At 48.3% G+C, this 14,183-nt stretch overlaps 6 protein-coding genes; 2 read left to right on the forward strand and 4 right to left on the reverse strand.

Annotated features, from left to right (window-relative positions):
• Positions 1-83: 83 nt before the first annotated feature.
• FFUJ_10262 (uncharacterized protein) lies at positions 84-1,115 on the reverse strand (the record flags this gene model as incomplete). The annotated part of the gene is made up of 1 exon (XM_023569025.1): positions 84-1,115. One exon carries the CDS (start codon positions 1,113-1,115, stop codon positions 84-86), a length of 1,032 nt encoding a protein of 343 aa, XP_023436297.1.
• Positions 1,116-1,972: 857 nt separating this feature from the next.
• FFUJ_10263 (uncharacterized protein) lies at positions 1,973-4,579 on the forward strand (the record flags this gene model as incomplete). XM_023569026.1 has 5 exons in its annotated part: positions 1,973-2,100; positions 2,160-3,243; positions 3,300-3,569; positions 3,627-3,759; positions 3,825-4,579. The coding sequence occupies 5 exons, from the start codon at positions 1,973-1,975 to the stop codon at positions 4,577-4,579; spliced, it is 2,370 nt and encodes a 789-aa protein (XP_023436298.1).
• A 374-nt stretch (positions 4,580-4,953) lies between these two features.
• On the reverse strand, positions 4,954-6,058 carry FFUJ_10264 (related to bifunctional 4-hydroxyphenylacetate degradation enzyme; the record flags this gene model as incomplete). XM_023569027.1 has 5 exons in its annotated part: positions 4,954-5,258; positions 5,313-5,569; positions 5,623-5,681; positions 5,751-5,989; positions 6,043-6,058. 5 exons carry the CDS (start codon positions 6,056-6,058, stop codon positions 4,954-4,956), a joined length of 876 nt encoding a protein of 291 aa, XP_023436299.1.
• An 897-nt stretch (positions 6,059-6,955) lies between these two features.
• On the reverse strand, positions 6,956-8,125 carry FFUJ_10265 (uncharacterized protein; the record flags this gene model as incomplete). XM_023569028.1 has 3 exons in its annotated part: positions 6,956-7,510; positions 7,584-7,885; positions 8,011-8,125. 3 exons carry the CDS (start codon positions 8,123-8,125, stop codon positions 6,956-6,958), a joined length of 972 nt encoding a protein of 323 aa, XP_023436300.1.
• A 758-nt stretch (positions 8,126-8,883) lies between these two features.
• Positions 8,884-9,984, forward strand: FFUJ_10266 (probable dioxygenase; the record flags this gene model as incomplete). XM_023569029.1 has 2 exons in its annotated part: positions 8,884-9,186; positions 9,247-9,984. The coding sequence occupies 2 exons, from the start codon at positions 8,884-8,886 to the stop codon at positions 9,982-9,984; spliced, it is 1,041 nt and encodes a 346-aa protein (XP_023436301.1).
• A 300-nt stretch (positions 9,985-10,284) lies between these two features.
• On the reverse strand, positions 10,285-14,047 carry FFUJ_10267 (related to 1-phosphatidylinositol-4,5-bisphosphate phosphodiesterase; the record flags this gene model as incomplete). XM_023569031.1 has 4 exons in its annotated part: positions 10,285-11,514; positions 11,565-12,161; positions 12,216-12,987; positions 13,050-14,047. The coding sequence occupies 4 exons, from the start codon at positions 14,045-14,047 to the stop codon at positions 10,285-10,287; spliced, it is 3,597 nt and encodes a 1,198-aa protein (XP_023436302.1).
• Positions 14,048-14,183: the final 136 nt, after the last annotated feature.

A 14,183-nucleotide genomic window follows, 5' to 3' on the forward strand; every position in this document is an offset into this window, starting at 1 on the left:
AGGTAAAATGGATAAGAAAATAGACTACATAAAGATGGCCCAGCTTGAACGCTATATAATCTTTCAATACTGCCTTAAGAAACTTATAGACGACCTGGGAACTTCTCCTGTAAGCTAGGCAGAGGAGCCAGGGGGAATTCTAAACTCTTCCACTTGGCAAAAGCTGAAGAAATAGACGCGAGCTTTGGCTGCTCCATACTCAGTTTATCTCGGATATCATGCCTGTGCTGTATCTTACCTCTAAGTGTGAGACAACTAACATTCGAGTCCTTCTCCCATTCGGGGCGAATATCACCTCCAGGTCCTAGTTCGAGAATTCCATTTGCGCCGCATACGATGCAGACAACCCTATTTCCTTCACGAAACTCAATCTTGAGTAGATGACAGTAAGGACAACTGTCGCTCTCTTCAGGCCCTAGGTACTGGGCCTCATCATAGGGCTTTCCCATCTGACTAGCCACGCGACGGCCAAGAAGCTCAGCACGTGCAAGAGCAGTTCCAGCATCAGCTAATACAGCTCCAGGGCTTGCATACCCTGATAATACAACTTGATCAACCAAACGGGAGTGTATGGGGTACAAGCACGTCTGCATTGTCGCGAGAGCCATTGTCCACTGCTCGGGGAATGTAGGGTTAGACCCGGCCACCGCAATAAACCCGGCCACACGAGGCTTGAAGTCTCGTGGATCAACTTTCAAGTCTTTTACAGACTCATCGCCCGCTTCCTGTCGGCGCTTGAGGTCATAGGCCATGGACACATCAGCATAAGGTCCGAGTATGGCGTCGGCAAGAGCTTTGAGGGTCCCTGCAGGTTGGTGGCTGTACACCGGGGTGGCGATGATGATGGCGTCAGCATCCATGATAGCTTCAAAGGCAGCCTGACGGTCATCTGGCTCTCTCTTGCTGGATTGATATTGTTTTCCATCATCACGATATGGGATCATAGATGGATCGTCCTTGAAGGGTAGGTGCTGTCGTGGGAGTACAACGGCAGGTACATGGATCCATGAGACAGAGATTGACGAGTCGGTGGCAGTAGCAGCCTTCAAGGCTGCTTTGAGTAGGATCTCTGAGTTCCCATTGATAGAGCCATTGCAAAGACCAAGAATGTGCATTGTAAACGCTGTACTTTATAAGAGAATAGATCAGGCTGCAGTAGGGCAATAAGTTACGAAGTTCGTTTCTATATTCCAATCTAGAGATCCTGGCTGGGGCATATATAAGTTATTTTACAGATCAAGCCATCCTGGCTTCCCCGCAAAGTCGTGTTTGCGAACTCAAGATCTCCCGTCCTACTCCCACAGAAGATTCATTACACAGATCCTGAAAGACCCATGGCTAGACGTTTCGGCACTAGCAGACGGCAAATAAGGCTTCTGCGGACGCCTGGTCTTGGACATAATTAAGTGTTAGAAGGAGCTGCAGGTTGAGAATCAGCTCGGCATATCTTTACTAGAAACACGTACTTGACTATTTTGTTCTACACATCTGGGCACTCATGTCTGTCTAGATTCTGGCTTAGCGGGCATTCCACATTCCCGGCCAAGTTTAGTGTCGGAATTGCGGGGGTGGAGTTTGCCGATCCATAACGATTTGGATTTGGGTTCGTAGCGCACTTCCTCTGCTTGTTTTTTGGTTGAGTATGGGGAAATGAAGTAGGTTTCAATGTGGGCTATGAGTCGTGACTCGCTCATTAGTGCGCTTCACTCACCTAGTTAGCATTCATCAATGCATACATAAGTTAAATGGTCATAGTCTATGATATTGAGGAACCGCCCTTAAGCTTCGGGGAGGTACTCTAGTCCGTCCCGAATCGTGGGGCCGCTGAATGCGGGGTTGAGCAATAATCCGGGGTAGACCATATTTCCCTAAGTAACGTCTCCCTGCACTATCACCTCTCTTATCTCCTGATGTTCCGATTCTTGGACCTCATTACAAATTCACATCTGAATTCCGACGCCGGATGACCGGAATGACGTTTGCGTGTCACGAATGCTGGGCCGTCTTCGTTAGGAGTGAGCATCTCCAGCGCCACATGGAGGGACACATGGGTATGCGGCCATTCTCTTGCGGTGAATGTACCGCCTCCTTCTCTCGGAAGTGCGTTCGAGCAGCGACGCCCTGTGCTGGCAGTACCCTAGGCTGACTTGTAGCAATAGAGACATCCTCGTTCGGCACATGCAGATCCACGAGTCGCCGGAAACACCACCTGCAAAGCAACACAGAACGCCGTACGTCGCCCAGGCGTGCTTGAAGTGTGCAAAGTCGAAGCAGCGTTGTGATGGCCAGCTTCCCTGTGGCAGATGCACATCGAAGCGGCTGCAATGTTCATACCCACCGTCTAAAAGCCGACGTGCCACTCAGAACACGCCAGGGTCTGTCGCCAGTCAAAATCAGGGTCTGCAAAATGAGGCGAACCATACAGGGTTTTGCGATCAGCCAGGATTGAATCAACAGTTACAAAGCTCGACAGAATCAGATACTACTTCACTCTCATACTGGCCGCCGAGTAACAATGAATCGATGACCGGTCTGTCGTCCCAGCCTTCCCTGGCCCCAGATCAAAATATTGGGTCTGTGTTTGGGGTATATGGTGACTTTGAGTGGTCTGGCCCCAGCGATGCAGGAGCATTTTGGGGATTAGAAACTTATCTCTCATTGGGAGCAATGCCTACTTTGTCGTCCCCTTCAGCCCTGGAATCCTCACAGTCACTTGCCGATGCAACGCCAAATTTACAACCCCCAGCCTCAAGCGGCCCCGAAGTGGGCAGACCTGAAACAGACAAACTAGCGCCCAGGGTGACTCAAACCTTGGAATCCCCTCATTCGTCGAATGGAAGGTTAAGTGACAGGAGCCTTTCAGCAACAAATGATTGTATCGACCCAGATTCCGATGCCTGGCGCGCAGAGGATTACTGCCACGTGCCGCGTTTGTCAGAGGACGTGTACCAAGAAATGATCAAGCATTTTGCACGTTATAATCGAGATGACGAGTATTGGTCTATTTTCACCTCCAGCGACTTTCCGCCAATTACTCATATCAATACCTTCATACAAGTGTATTTTGAAGAGTTTCACTCTCTGCTTCCGTTCCTTCACAAAGCATCTTTCGCCCCAACAAAAGACCAATGGATTCTGTCTCTTGGCGTTGCTGCAATTGGTAGTATATTCTCCCGGGTAGCGAATTCGAGCGTGGCATCATTCAATCTAGTCGAGCTTCTACGACGTGCTATACATGTCCAGGTATGACTATCATATAATCTTGGGATTCCATGTCTTGGTCCTAACGTTTTTATTAGTCTGAACGGGTCCGAAGCTCACAGCCAGATATTTCCTTTGTACAGGCCGTTCTTCTCAATCAACTTGGTATGATGTTTGGCCCAGAGACGACACGCATCGAGGCTGTACCTGTTACGAGGGCACTCCTCGAGACTCTGTGTCGAAAGACGGCGTGTTACACCAATTTTGACGCCTTTTGTCAACCTCTCGATAGTGAAAACTCGGGCGAAGACAATTGGGCCGATTGGATCAAGAAGGAAAGCCTTCGCCGCTTATTTTACTCAGTTTGGGTGAGTAAACTCTCAAGTCCACCATCTGAAATATGATCAGGGTTAATCATACCTTAGATCCTCGATTGCGAGTACAACTGCTTTTGGTCAGGCCTAGGGATAGTAACCATTGATTGCCTACAGCTGCCAGCGCCGTTACATCCCAAGCTTTGGGAGGCCCCAAGTCAAGAAACATGGAAGAAACATAAAAGTATGCGTGAGGTTACCTATCAAGCATAGATCGCAGAGACAAAGTAGCTGACACATTCACCATAGCATTACATGAGCCCGTGCCTTTTGGAACCGTTCTATCCGAGTTTTATCGTACTCGAAAGATTGACAGCTCAGATCCTTTCAACACACTGCTGTTGATTGTTGGGGTCAAATACCATGCCGAAAGGCTCAATCGTGCACCGATCTATCTTGGTATCCTCCAGGACCATGCCAAAACACTTCCGCCTTCAAGGCTCTCTGGTGCTGTCGAGAGTCTCTCCCACTTACTATCAATGTTGATCTATTCACCAGTTCAAGAGCTTTACGCATTCTCGGGCTGGCGTGTAGACACCGCCCAAAGGGCCATTGTTCATGCCAAGTTGCGTACTTGGATCCAAAGCACAAGCGAAGCGCGGACTGCTCTTATGCACGCTTGTAACGCGTGGTCAATGATTCGAAGAAGTAAGACTGGGGCGCAGCATGAGACGATGGGATTCTTGGTAGCAACGTTACTGATATGGGCTTGGATTAAGCTAGGGAACAGGCCAGAAGTAGATGACATGGATCTATTATTGACTGTTCGATTGGATGAAGGAAAGGACCACATTAAAGAATGGATCAATAATAATGAGGAACGGCGTCTATATCTTGGTGGTGTAGGGTGTCTTTGGGACATGGGAGCAGACAGGAGACTGCTTCAGGAGTCTACAAACACTCTTGATAGTTTCGACTGGCCGGCAGCTCACACGATAGCATCGATCTTGCGAGAGCATTACAGGTCGTTTGATCAGGTGGCCACTGTTAGTCCGACAACCTAAGATATCTGCTCCATATGGATAAGCCTTTTGCCAACAGTCTCTCTCTCTCTGCGCTTCAACTCATGTCATTACTATGCTATGTAAGTTTCAAGTCTAAGTCGTCATTTGAGGCATATACGAGGGTAGACGTAAGTGTTTGGATATCATTTGCGGCCGTATTGAATGGAGGGGAGAGACTGGCATCTAGACAACGGTCACAAGAGAACGAAGAACGATATGAAAAGCAGGACAGGACAGGTCTGGTGGTCACCAAGAGAAGACGAATCCTGCCTGTGTAGGTTCACAGACGCCTTAACCTTGAACTGCAAAGCAAAGGGTATGTATATTCCCGAAGAATACAAACACGGGTGAAAATGGAGGATATCCTCATCAGATTATTGCTCATTCTTAAAAATATTAACCAAAGTTCCGATATACGGCAAAATCTCGACGAAGAAAACATCATTCTCCTTAAGCGTCACTTGCGGTTTTCGTACCATCCCCACACCAGCCGGGGTCCCGGTAATAATGATAGTGCCCGGCTTCAGCGTCGTGCTCTGGCTCAGAAAGCTGATTATCTTCGGCACATTGAAGATCAAATCGTCCGTGCTGGATTCCTGCAGCACTTGACCGTTCTTCAAGCCACGGACATTGAGCTTATGAGGATCCGGTATGAGTGATTTGGACACGATTACCGGCCCTTTGACATCTCCATTAATACTAGGACACTCCAGACGTCATACGGAAAACATACCAATTGGACAAGAGTCATCAAAACCTTTACTGAAACACCACTGGCTCTGATTGAACTGATTTGTCCTGGAACTCACATCGTTGGCCGCCGTGTAGCCAAGCACGTAATCGTAAGCGTCGGCTTCAGATACATTTTTGCACTCTTTGCCGATGACGATCGCCAGCTCGCTCTCATAGTCACCGCAGTCATCCACTTGAGTAAGCTTGGGCAGGACGGTGCGGGCGGGATAGGGGTCGGCGAGGGCTGTGTCTGGTTTCCTTTGGAAACGTTAGTGATAAATAGTAAAGACAGTCATGAGGGTGCTAGTTACAAGAAGGCAGTCGGTATAGTCGGGGGTTCCAAGCCGGCTTCAGCTGCGTGTGCCTTGTACTGGGACTTTGGTCACCTTGACTGATCAAGCTTTTCTTCGGAATAAGTGATGCAGTTTTTTATTCTTACATTCAGTCCAATACATCTTATCGTTCCCACTTCAGCCTGTGTCAGAGGCGATAGCACACGATCAATTTCAACGACCTCTCCGGATGGTGCACCTGGCTCGAGCACTGAACTGCCGCTGAAGACTCTCGCCTTGACGGTTTCGCCTTTGTACAGCGCAAGTCCGACGTCAATAGCATGATTCTCAGGCTCTCCAATTAGTGTTTTGGAGGGGTAACCCTTGGGGACGAATCTCGCTAGTCCTGTGAATCGTGGGTTAGAGAATTCCAACCCGGATGATGGGTTATGAGCATACGCTTCCAGTATGCCATTATGAGCTAGAGCTTTCATATGATTTGTAGCTTGAAAGAGAGGTTCAAGGTCTTCTGAGTTGAAGACAAAGTGGAATGAAGATATTCTTGTTTAGGGAAACGGTATCTTGAGTAGAAGAATAATTGCGTCGGAACGATGCGATATGGCCGAAAACGCCACTTGCTGTTGGGTTTGATCTCCACCATAAACTCTTGAATTTCTATACAGTATCCTCCTATTCCGCAGTAGCCTCCTCGGAAGCCCCTCATGGATTGCATCTGATCGGAAGGCTGTCTCTTGCAGGGGGTGGGGATACGTTAAGTCCGACACGGTAAAGGAAGTGGGGATCTGAAGCACATCCGCGGAATCGGCGTGACAGCTCTATGTAGTGCCGCTAATGACTCCCGGGGCACGCTGCGGGGGGTTGGCGACAGCTCCGTCTCTGCAGATGCCAGATATCTCATGTATTTCATGTACGGTATGCATGCTCTGACTGGGTGTCAAAGCGGCAACCGTCATCGCCACGAAATAAGGGTCTGAGTGGCAAAGAGGCCTGACTTGATGCTTGTCAGAGAAGGCGGTATGTCACATCTGATGAGACTCACCCCATCCTCTTCATAGCCGATATCTCACAAGTTAATTTCTGGAGGGTCATCTCGACCTTGATATTTTATCAGCCGTTGAGGGCTTTATGCATAACATAAGGCATCCCACCTAATGTTCTCATGATAGATTACTGAAAATCAGCAGTTACTCTTACTAAGCGTAATGAGAATGGTGACGAATTTACTTTATGCTACATACTTATTCTTAAATCAAAGCAGATACCCAATTTTCATCCATATCACTATTGTATAAACGGAATCATTCAACACCGAAGACCAGGTCTGTTAAATTAGAGATTAACGGCATCTCGTTTACTTCCTCTCAAGTATACTCTCTAAGAATTCATACCCTTCGAGGTGCAAGTTCCATGTTTGCGACCCTTTCTTCATCTTGGCAGCAAATGTATGTTCTTCACCAGGTATTACACGCAGTCCGCACTCCACCCCCGACCTCTGGAGCGCGGAGTACAGCCCGCGGCTTAGATGAAGAGGAACCATTGTGTCTGCGTCGCCATGCACAATAAATGTAGGAGGGAATGATTCACTGATGTTTAGCAGGGGATCGACCTTTTTCCAGTCGCCTGAAGGGAAAACCACGTCGAGAAGCTTGCCATCAGCAAGACTCGAAAAGCAGAGGGCCTGCCGGGGGTCGTTGAAGTCCGGTCCCTTTGCTTGGCCTTCGAGGGAAATGCCGGCCTCTGTGGGAACCGGTCGCTGCTGATATACTTGGTTCATAAACACGGGGGTTAAACCTTTGGGGATCATGGAAGCTATATGATCAAGCTTAGACTTCCAGAATGGATGTTGGAAGTGGCACGGGCCGTAAATATCGAAGATCGCCGCTGGCGGACGTGGGACGTCGAAGCCCTGTAAGTTGTGTGAGCAAGACACCCATGGCCATAATATATAGCAGACATCAATATGCTTAAACTATACTGACAAGGCATAAGCTGAGATGGCCTCCAGAAGACGTGCCGGACGCAAAGACATGATCGTAGTCGATTCTAATCTCAGTATTCGGTGGGCTGTTCTTGGCAATCTCTGTCTCAAGTCCCTTGTCGTAAATCCACGATAGGAGGTCTCGGCAATCAGTGATGGGGCCTTCGAGCAGATCAACGCCAGGACAGAGGCGATGGTTTGGGACAACCATGATCCACCCGCGTTCTAAGCAGTGCTCGATCTGGTCCTGGTTTACCATACGGGCTGAACCCACTATGAAGGCGCCGCCGTGGATATTGATGACTGTAACATATTAGATATTTCTGCATCTTGTAAAACGAGCGATCTTGTGCTTTCAAGTATGTCCTTGGATCGTAGTATCGCATGTGATGACATCGACAGCATTGATAATTCTTGGGGGCACATACTAACTGGACATGGCTGGGGTTTGAGGGTAGCTGAGTTTGGAAGGTAAATGAGCGCAGTGATATCCTCCCCTTCAACTGTTTTATAAACCGCTGAGAAATAACTTAAGGCACTCATTTTCAACGAGACAAAGGATTCGAGCTATGCTTGAAATTTGATTAACAGACTTGGCATATATAACTCAGAGAAAGCTAATAGGTATTAAGCAGAGAAATTCTTCGAGGTTCTAGGTTATATCTTCTCTTCTCCTCTGTTTCTCAAAACCCATGTCCAGGGTATTAAAGCAGAATGTGGGGTTCGCAGGGCTCCTGCGTTTTCCAGTTTCCGAGAACCCATCTGGTCCTTTCTCCAATGAGGACGGAACCATGGTAGACCATACTCTTTCAAGTTAGAGTATCGGAATACATGTTGCATTCGGAGATTAGAGCAAAACCCGGGCGACGAAATTACTATAGGTTATGCTCTTTTAATTTAGACGATTGGAATCACATTTCAAGCCGTTTTCCAATTAACGCCAAAGCCGGGCATTGGCGCAGCTGAAAGCTATGATCGCATCATTCAACTGAACTGGCTTAGACTAGCGGAACTATCTGCCGGGCTCTCTAACCGTTCTGTCTGTCGCTTGACTCCCGGGCCTGCACCAGATGATCGGAGCGGGAACGTTTAGGTGCGGTAAAATAGATATCAGCGATGTAATAATCCAGGGGTGAGGTGTAATCCGAGGAAGTCTGTCCTTATCGGTGAACCATGTAGTATATATGAGCAGCTCATTTTGTGAGTTTATCGTTATCTTCCAAGCCTTTACAAGCACTACTTTCAGTCTTCCGACCAATCTACAACCCAAATCGTTTCAAGTCTCAACCCGGCTCGGCAAAATGTCTATCCCAGTTGTCAACACCCCGCCTGACTCCCGCACTAACTACATCCTCCCGCAACTCGCGGGTGAGAGGATCACCTTCCCAGGCTGGAAGGGCGTCTTTCGTATTCTCGCCTCTTCCAAGCAGACAAACGGTGGCCTTGCTGTCTTGGCTGGCGGCTCAGTTCTGTCTGACCCGCCAGGCTTCCATTGGCACGAGGAAGCCCATGATGTGTTTTTGGTCATCAAGGGCTTTCTGAAGGTATGGGCCGGGGATCAATGCCGCATTCTAGGCCCAGGGGATTTTGCCTACGTACCGCCGGTGAGTGAACAAGGCCCCCCGAATAGTGCGTGAATGAGTGACTCACGCCCGCCGTTATAGAAAGTTATCCACAATCCCCAGTGGCTTGGCCCTCATTGCGAGTCGTTCAATCTTGTGGCACCGGGCGACTGGGTCGACTTCTTTCGCTTCTCAGGCCTTGAATTTGATGGCCTGGTCCTCCCTGAAAACTCGCAGAGGGACGAAGAGAAATTGATGGCTATGATGGTGGCTGCTAAGGATAAATTCGATGTCCACTATGCTCACGATTTCAAACCGGCGGAACTCAGCGACTGGCTTGAGACGGAGAACAAGTTAGGTGAGCCTCTTCAGCCATACTTTCTCCGGTCAAACACAGGACCGCGATGGATGGCTGGCGGCGTCTTGTCGCGTCCATTCATCCTCGCGAGTCAGAATGGAGAGAGATTCGCCATTTCGAGTATCGAATCGTCAAGCGCCTACAAGGCGTCAATCTTCAAATCATACATCAAGTTCGCGACCGTAGATCACTGCCTCTTCGTCGTCGAGGGCAAGCTGAAAGTCGAGCTAGAGGGTTCATCTGGTCAGAATGTGCTTCACGACGGGGAGACGGTAGTGATCTCGGCCGATCAGGGCTTCAAATTGGGCTTTGCATCGCCCTTCGTCAAGATCTTTTCAGTTGCAAATGGGCGGGGTATCGAGACCTTGATTCAAGATGCCGGTAAACCGTTTGATGGATTGGTTCTGCCGGACGCGGTCGAGGTCTTGGACTCTCAGAAACTTGCTCGCGTCGCCAAGGAGATTAATGCTACCATAGATTAGGTAGTATATGTAGCAAGAGTGAGACGTGTTTTAGAGGAGTCAGATGGAAGGCCCTATACAACTTTCACGAAACCACTAGGGTTGGTCTCTATTACTGCCAACTAATCTTAAACTTCAAAAGTATTCTTTGTTGCATCAATGGGACCCCTTCGCCGTCGTAAAGTTGCACTAGTCGATAACCTTGTTTCAGGCGATCTAGCCTGAGACTGGCCCACGCGAACAAACCGTCATCTGACGAGTGATCCGCAAACGTCAACCTGGATAACATTGTTAGCTTTATTTACGAGAAAACTCGGTTGATTACCTAAGGATGCTGAGTTTTGGAAAGATGCTGGGATTTGCTTTGGCTACATGGAAGTTGAGCTCGTAGCCCAAAGCACCAGAGCCATCATCTGTAGATATTGGGAAGTCACCTCCTGGTACCCAAGTATTTACTTCGTCATCAACATGGAGTGAGGCTCTCATGAATGATGAAAGGTCCTTAATTTCTCGGTGCGTACGAGCCAGAAACTCCTGATCTCGGAAAACGAATATAGATAGATCAAGCTCCTTTCGTGAAGCTGCTTCGAGATCGGTCGAGATATTATTGCTTTGGCTTTGGTAACCGACAGGTTTCAGAACCCATCCTGATTCATCAGCAAACATTCCTTCATTCAACATCATACCCTCATCTACGTTATACCCGCAAATTGCAGCCATTTGAACACCATGTCTCCAAAACGACAAGGGCTCAAGGTTTGAAGAGGCTTGTATCGACGCATTCGGATAGACACGAAGAAAGTAGTGTTGGTTGTGCTGAAAAAGCTCGGTGGGTGATGCGCGAATAAGGCCTTGCACCCTATCCTCGCGAAATGAGAAGAGGTGATTCGGTGACTTTGCAAGAGGAGTGTTGAAACTTTCAAAATGTTCTTGTCGCAAATAAACCCCAAGCTTGGCTAATGGCTGTATAATGGAGATTAGCCTCGCGTCGTAGTAATCTTCGGCATGCTGCGAAGCGTATCCATATTTAGCATGACTTGTAATTGTTGAGATTCTGACAAGTATCCGATTTTGAAGGTCCTCCAATTTTGGTAGCCGAAATCGTGGATCGCATCCCTCGAGTGGCTCATCTACCAGCATCTCGCGCCACTCCTCCCTCATGATTTTAACCATCATATCTTGCTGGCCAGGGTTTGCGTGGACCATGATATTAATGATCACAGGTAGATTAGTATGGATAAAAGCAGTGCTTCTGATCAATTGGCAAGCTCCCCTGAAACCACATGGTGTACCAGGGAAGTTACCATCCGTGACGATTGGTTCTGCAGGGGAACTCAAGTGACTTGATCCAGAGAGCGCGGTCTTCGGATCCACAGACCTTGAATCAGTCGCTCCGATACGCGGCATACGCCCAATGAGTCGGCTGATGGCCTCGACTGTCCCAGCTGGTTTAGATTCATGCCGCTCATTGAGTTGCATATCTCGCTCATCTGTAGTAGTAGTACCATTCCAGACATCTATGTTAATGGATCGATATCCGTAATTAAGTACCTATTCATTAGTCAGACACGCCTTCATCTTGGTTGGCATATTAGACTTACATGACTGATCGCATCATAAGTACTCCGAGGTCCAATGGATATGTAAGGGGTAGTCTCATGGCTGCTGTTGATAAAATAGTTCGATATAGGTTTTGAAAGGTCCTTTGGAGGCAATGGTTTGAGTGGACTCAAGTAAAACCAGACCATAACTTGTAAAAAGGTATCCAGATCAGACACAGGTGGATGGGTTGACAGAACATCCTCATGTTGTACATCTCTGATAAAATTTGCAAACATTGACGGTGTTTTCGTGGGAGAGTCTAGCCGCCTGTAGTAAACGTTGGACAGAATCTTCCAGGCCTGCTGATTCGCTACGGCACTCTGCTTAAGCCCTAGAAATTTGACCAAGGTCTCGGGGGCGTCCTGGCCAGGCCGGGGTTCAATATTATCGGCTTTCTTGCGGGAGAAGAGGCGGTCAGTGAATCTTCGAAAGCCTGAAATGGACTCCCGAGTGCTCGGTTTGGAGCCTGTGGCATCGCTTGAATGCCTGTTTTCCTCACCATACCCATCACGACTTTTTATTGTAGCGAAGCGAGACGTCCCAACAGACTCTGCACTTGAGGTATCTGAAACATCAGAACCACTTTCGGGTTCAAGCTATTGACGATTGTTAGTATTTTGACGCGCAGAAAATAGTAGTTGGCAACTCACAATCTCAACGAACTCGCTCTGACATTTGGGACACTGCATTCCATCTTCATCTCTATACCATCTAGCAGAGCATTGATGACAAAGGACCACATAAAGGGCCTGTATAGATTCAAGAGTGTCTTGAGTAAGCTTTGAAACATCAGTCTCGGCTTCAGCAGAATCGTCGCCATGGTCGTCAGCAAAGCCGATATCAAGGCCAAGCTTATCGTGCCTCACAGATTCCATCTGTTCGGTTATAATTGCCAATCTGGCATAGTCGCAAGTTGATAGCTTCAATGTAGGATCAATGTCTTCCATATCATGTTCATAGACCTCCAGCCATTGAGTGATAGCAGCAGCCTCGCCACTTTCCCAGTTGAAAGACCCGACTTCACCGCCGATATCAACTTCTGAGGATTTAGGCCACGGAAGAGACCGGAGCGAGAAGTCGTGTACGTGCTCCAGGACGTGGTCTATGAGCTCTGGAGAGTCGGCTTCGCCGTTGACTTCACAGAGGGGACAGCTCTTTATGCCCACCCTAGTCTGTGCGGACGATGAAATAATGGATGAGATGTCCTCCCCATTATCTGGGTGGGCTTTATGAAGATGGTCCATCATTTCACTCATGGTAGAGTAGACTGACCCTTCATCACACAAAGGACATATCCAAACAGGCGGATGGTCTTGTCGGAAATGCTGCTCCAACATCGATCTACTACTGTAGTACACGTCTGGCGTAGGACAGCTGTCAAATATGCAGGTATATGGGCGTATATCCTCTGCTAGGTGCTTTCTACATATTTAACAAGGCATCAGAAACTAGTGACCAGGCGAAATGGTGACGGGCAGTCTCACCTCCATCGGTTGTTGTTTTTGGCCTCTGCTACGGGCAAGGTCTGACAACAGCATGGACACTGAACAACCCTTTGCTCGTTATCGTACACTCGTGGGCGCGGGTATCGAGCAGAAGCAGTGATCTGAGTAATGACGGTCATTGGTGTAGACTCCGTTTTCTTGGAAATTGGTTCTCTATATTCGAGCTTACTTTCGGGGACCGAAGCTGAGGTGACTGACATGGGTGCTGGCAGCGGTTTGTGAGGTTGGGCGTCAGTATCGGAGACTATGGGGACGGCAACATCTTCTAATTCACTCGTCGAAATGGGGACAGGGTTAGGACCTTTTTCCACGGCTTCAGGGGTCGGCAACTCAAAGGCAAAAGTTCTTTTCTTCAAACCCAGAGAGTGTAGCTGAGCCTGTATGAAACGATTTCTCCGCTTCAAGTTGGCCGTGATAAGATGATTTTGCAGTGGTGTCAGCGACTCGATCTCGGTTCGAAACTCATCATCTTTAAAGCACGGACCCGACCCAGGACGCAGAAAAATAATGGCTTCCAAGTGTTTCCTCAACTCAGCATGTTCTTCTGCTTTGAAAAGGCGATCTGCTTTGTGAAGCCGCGACCGACGCCCTGTCCTACGAATAGCTAGGGACAAAGTGACAAGACTTTCTAAGGCTGAGTCTATGTCAAGCAAGGTGTACTCGAGGTCTCCATTATCATTGAGCAGATTCAAACAGTCTTCGAGCGACTGAAACAGCATAACAAGGTTTCCTTTGACGAGGGAAAGGTCAATCGGTCGCTCACTCAACCTGGCATCTAGTGAGGCTTTTGAAGGAGCCAAGGCGCCGATTCCATCGATCCAGAGATTGAAATCTGCCAAGCGATACTCAAATCGCTCATCATGAGACGCTTGCTGATTGGACAAATCAGGCTCGGGAGAGCGAAAAGTTAAGCATAGTTGGAAAGCTTCAAGACACTTGTTGGAAAGGTCCCGAGCAGTCAGATTCATGAGATCCATGGCCGCGACACACAAAATGCACAGTGGCGCATTTTTTGCGTTCGCTAAACAGAAAAGCAGAGGTACAGAAGAGGAGATGGGGAGGATGAGATGAGGCAGCTGCATAAGGGCGAACAGTGGAGGATTTCATGTCGAC

Source organism: Fusarium fujikuroi, chromosome FFUJ_chr10 (assembly GCF_900079805.1).
Source record: "Fusarium fujikuroi IMI 58289 draft genome, chromosome FFUJ_chr10".
Taxonomy (NCBI): Eukaryota; Fungi; Ascomycota; class Sordariomycetes; order Hypocreales; family Nectriaceae; genus Fusarium; species Fusarium fujikuroi.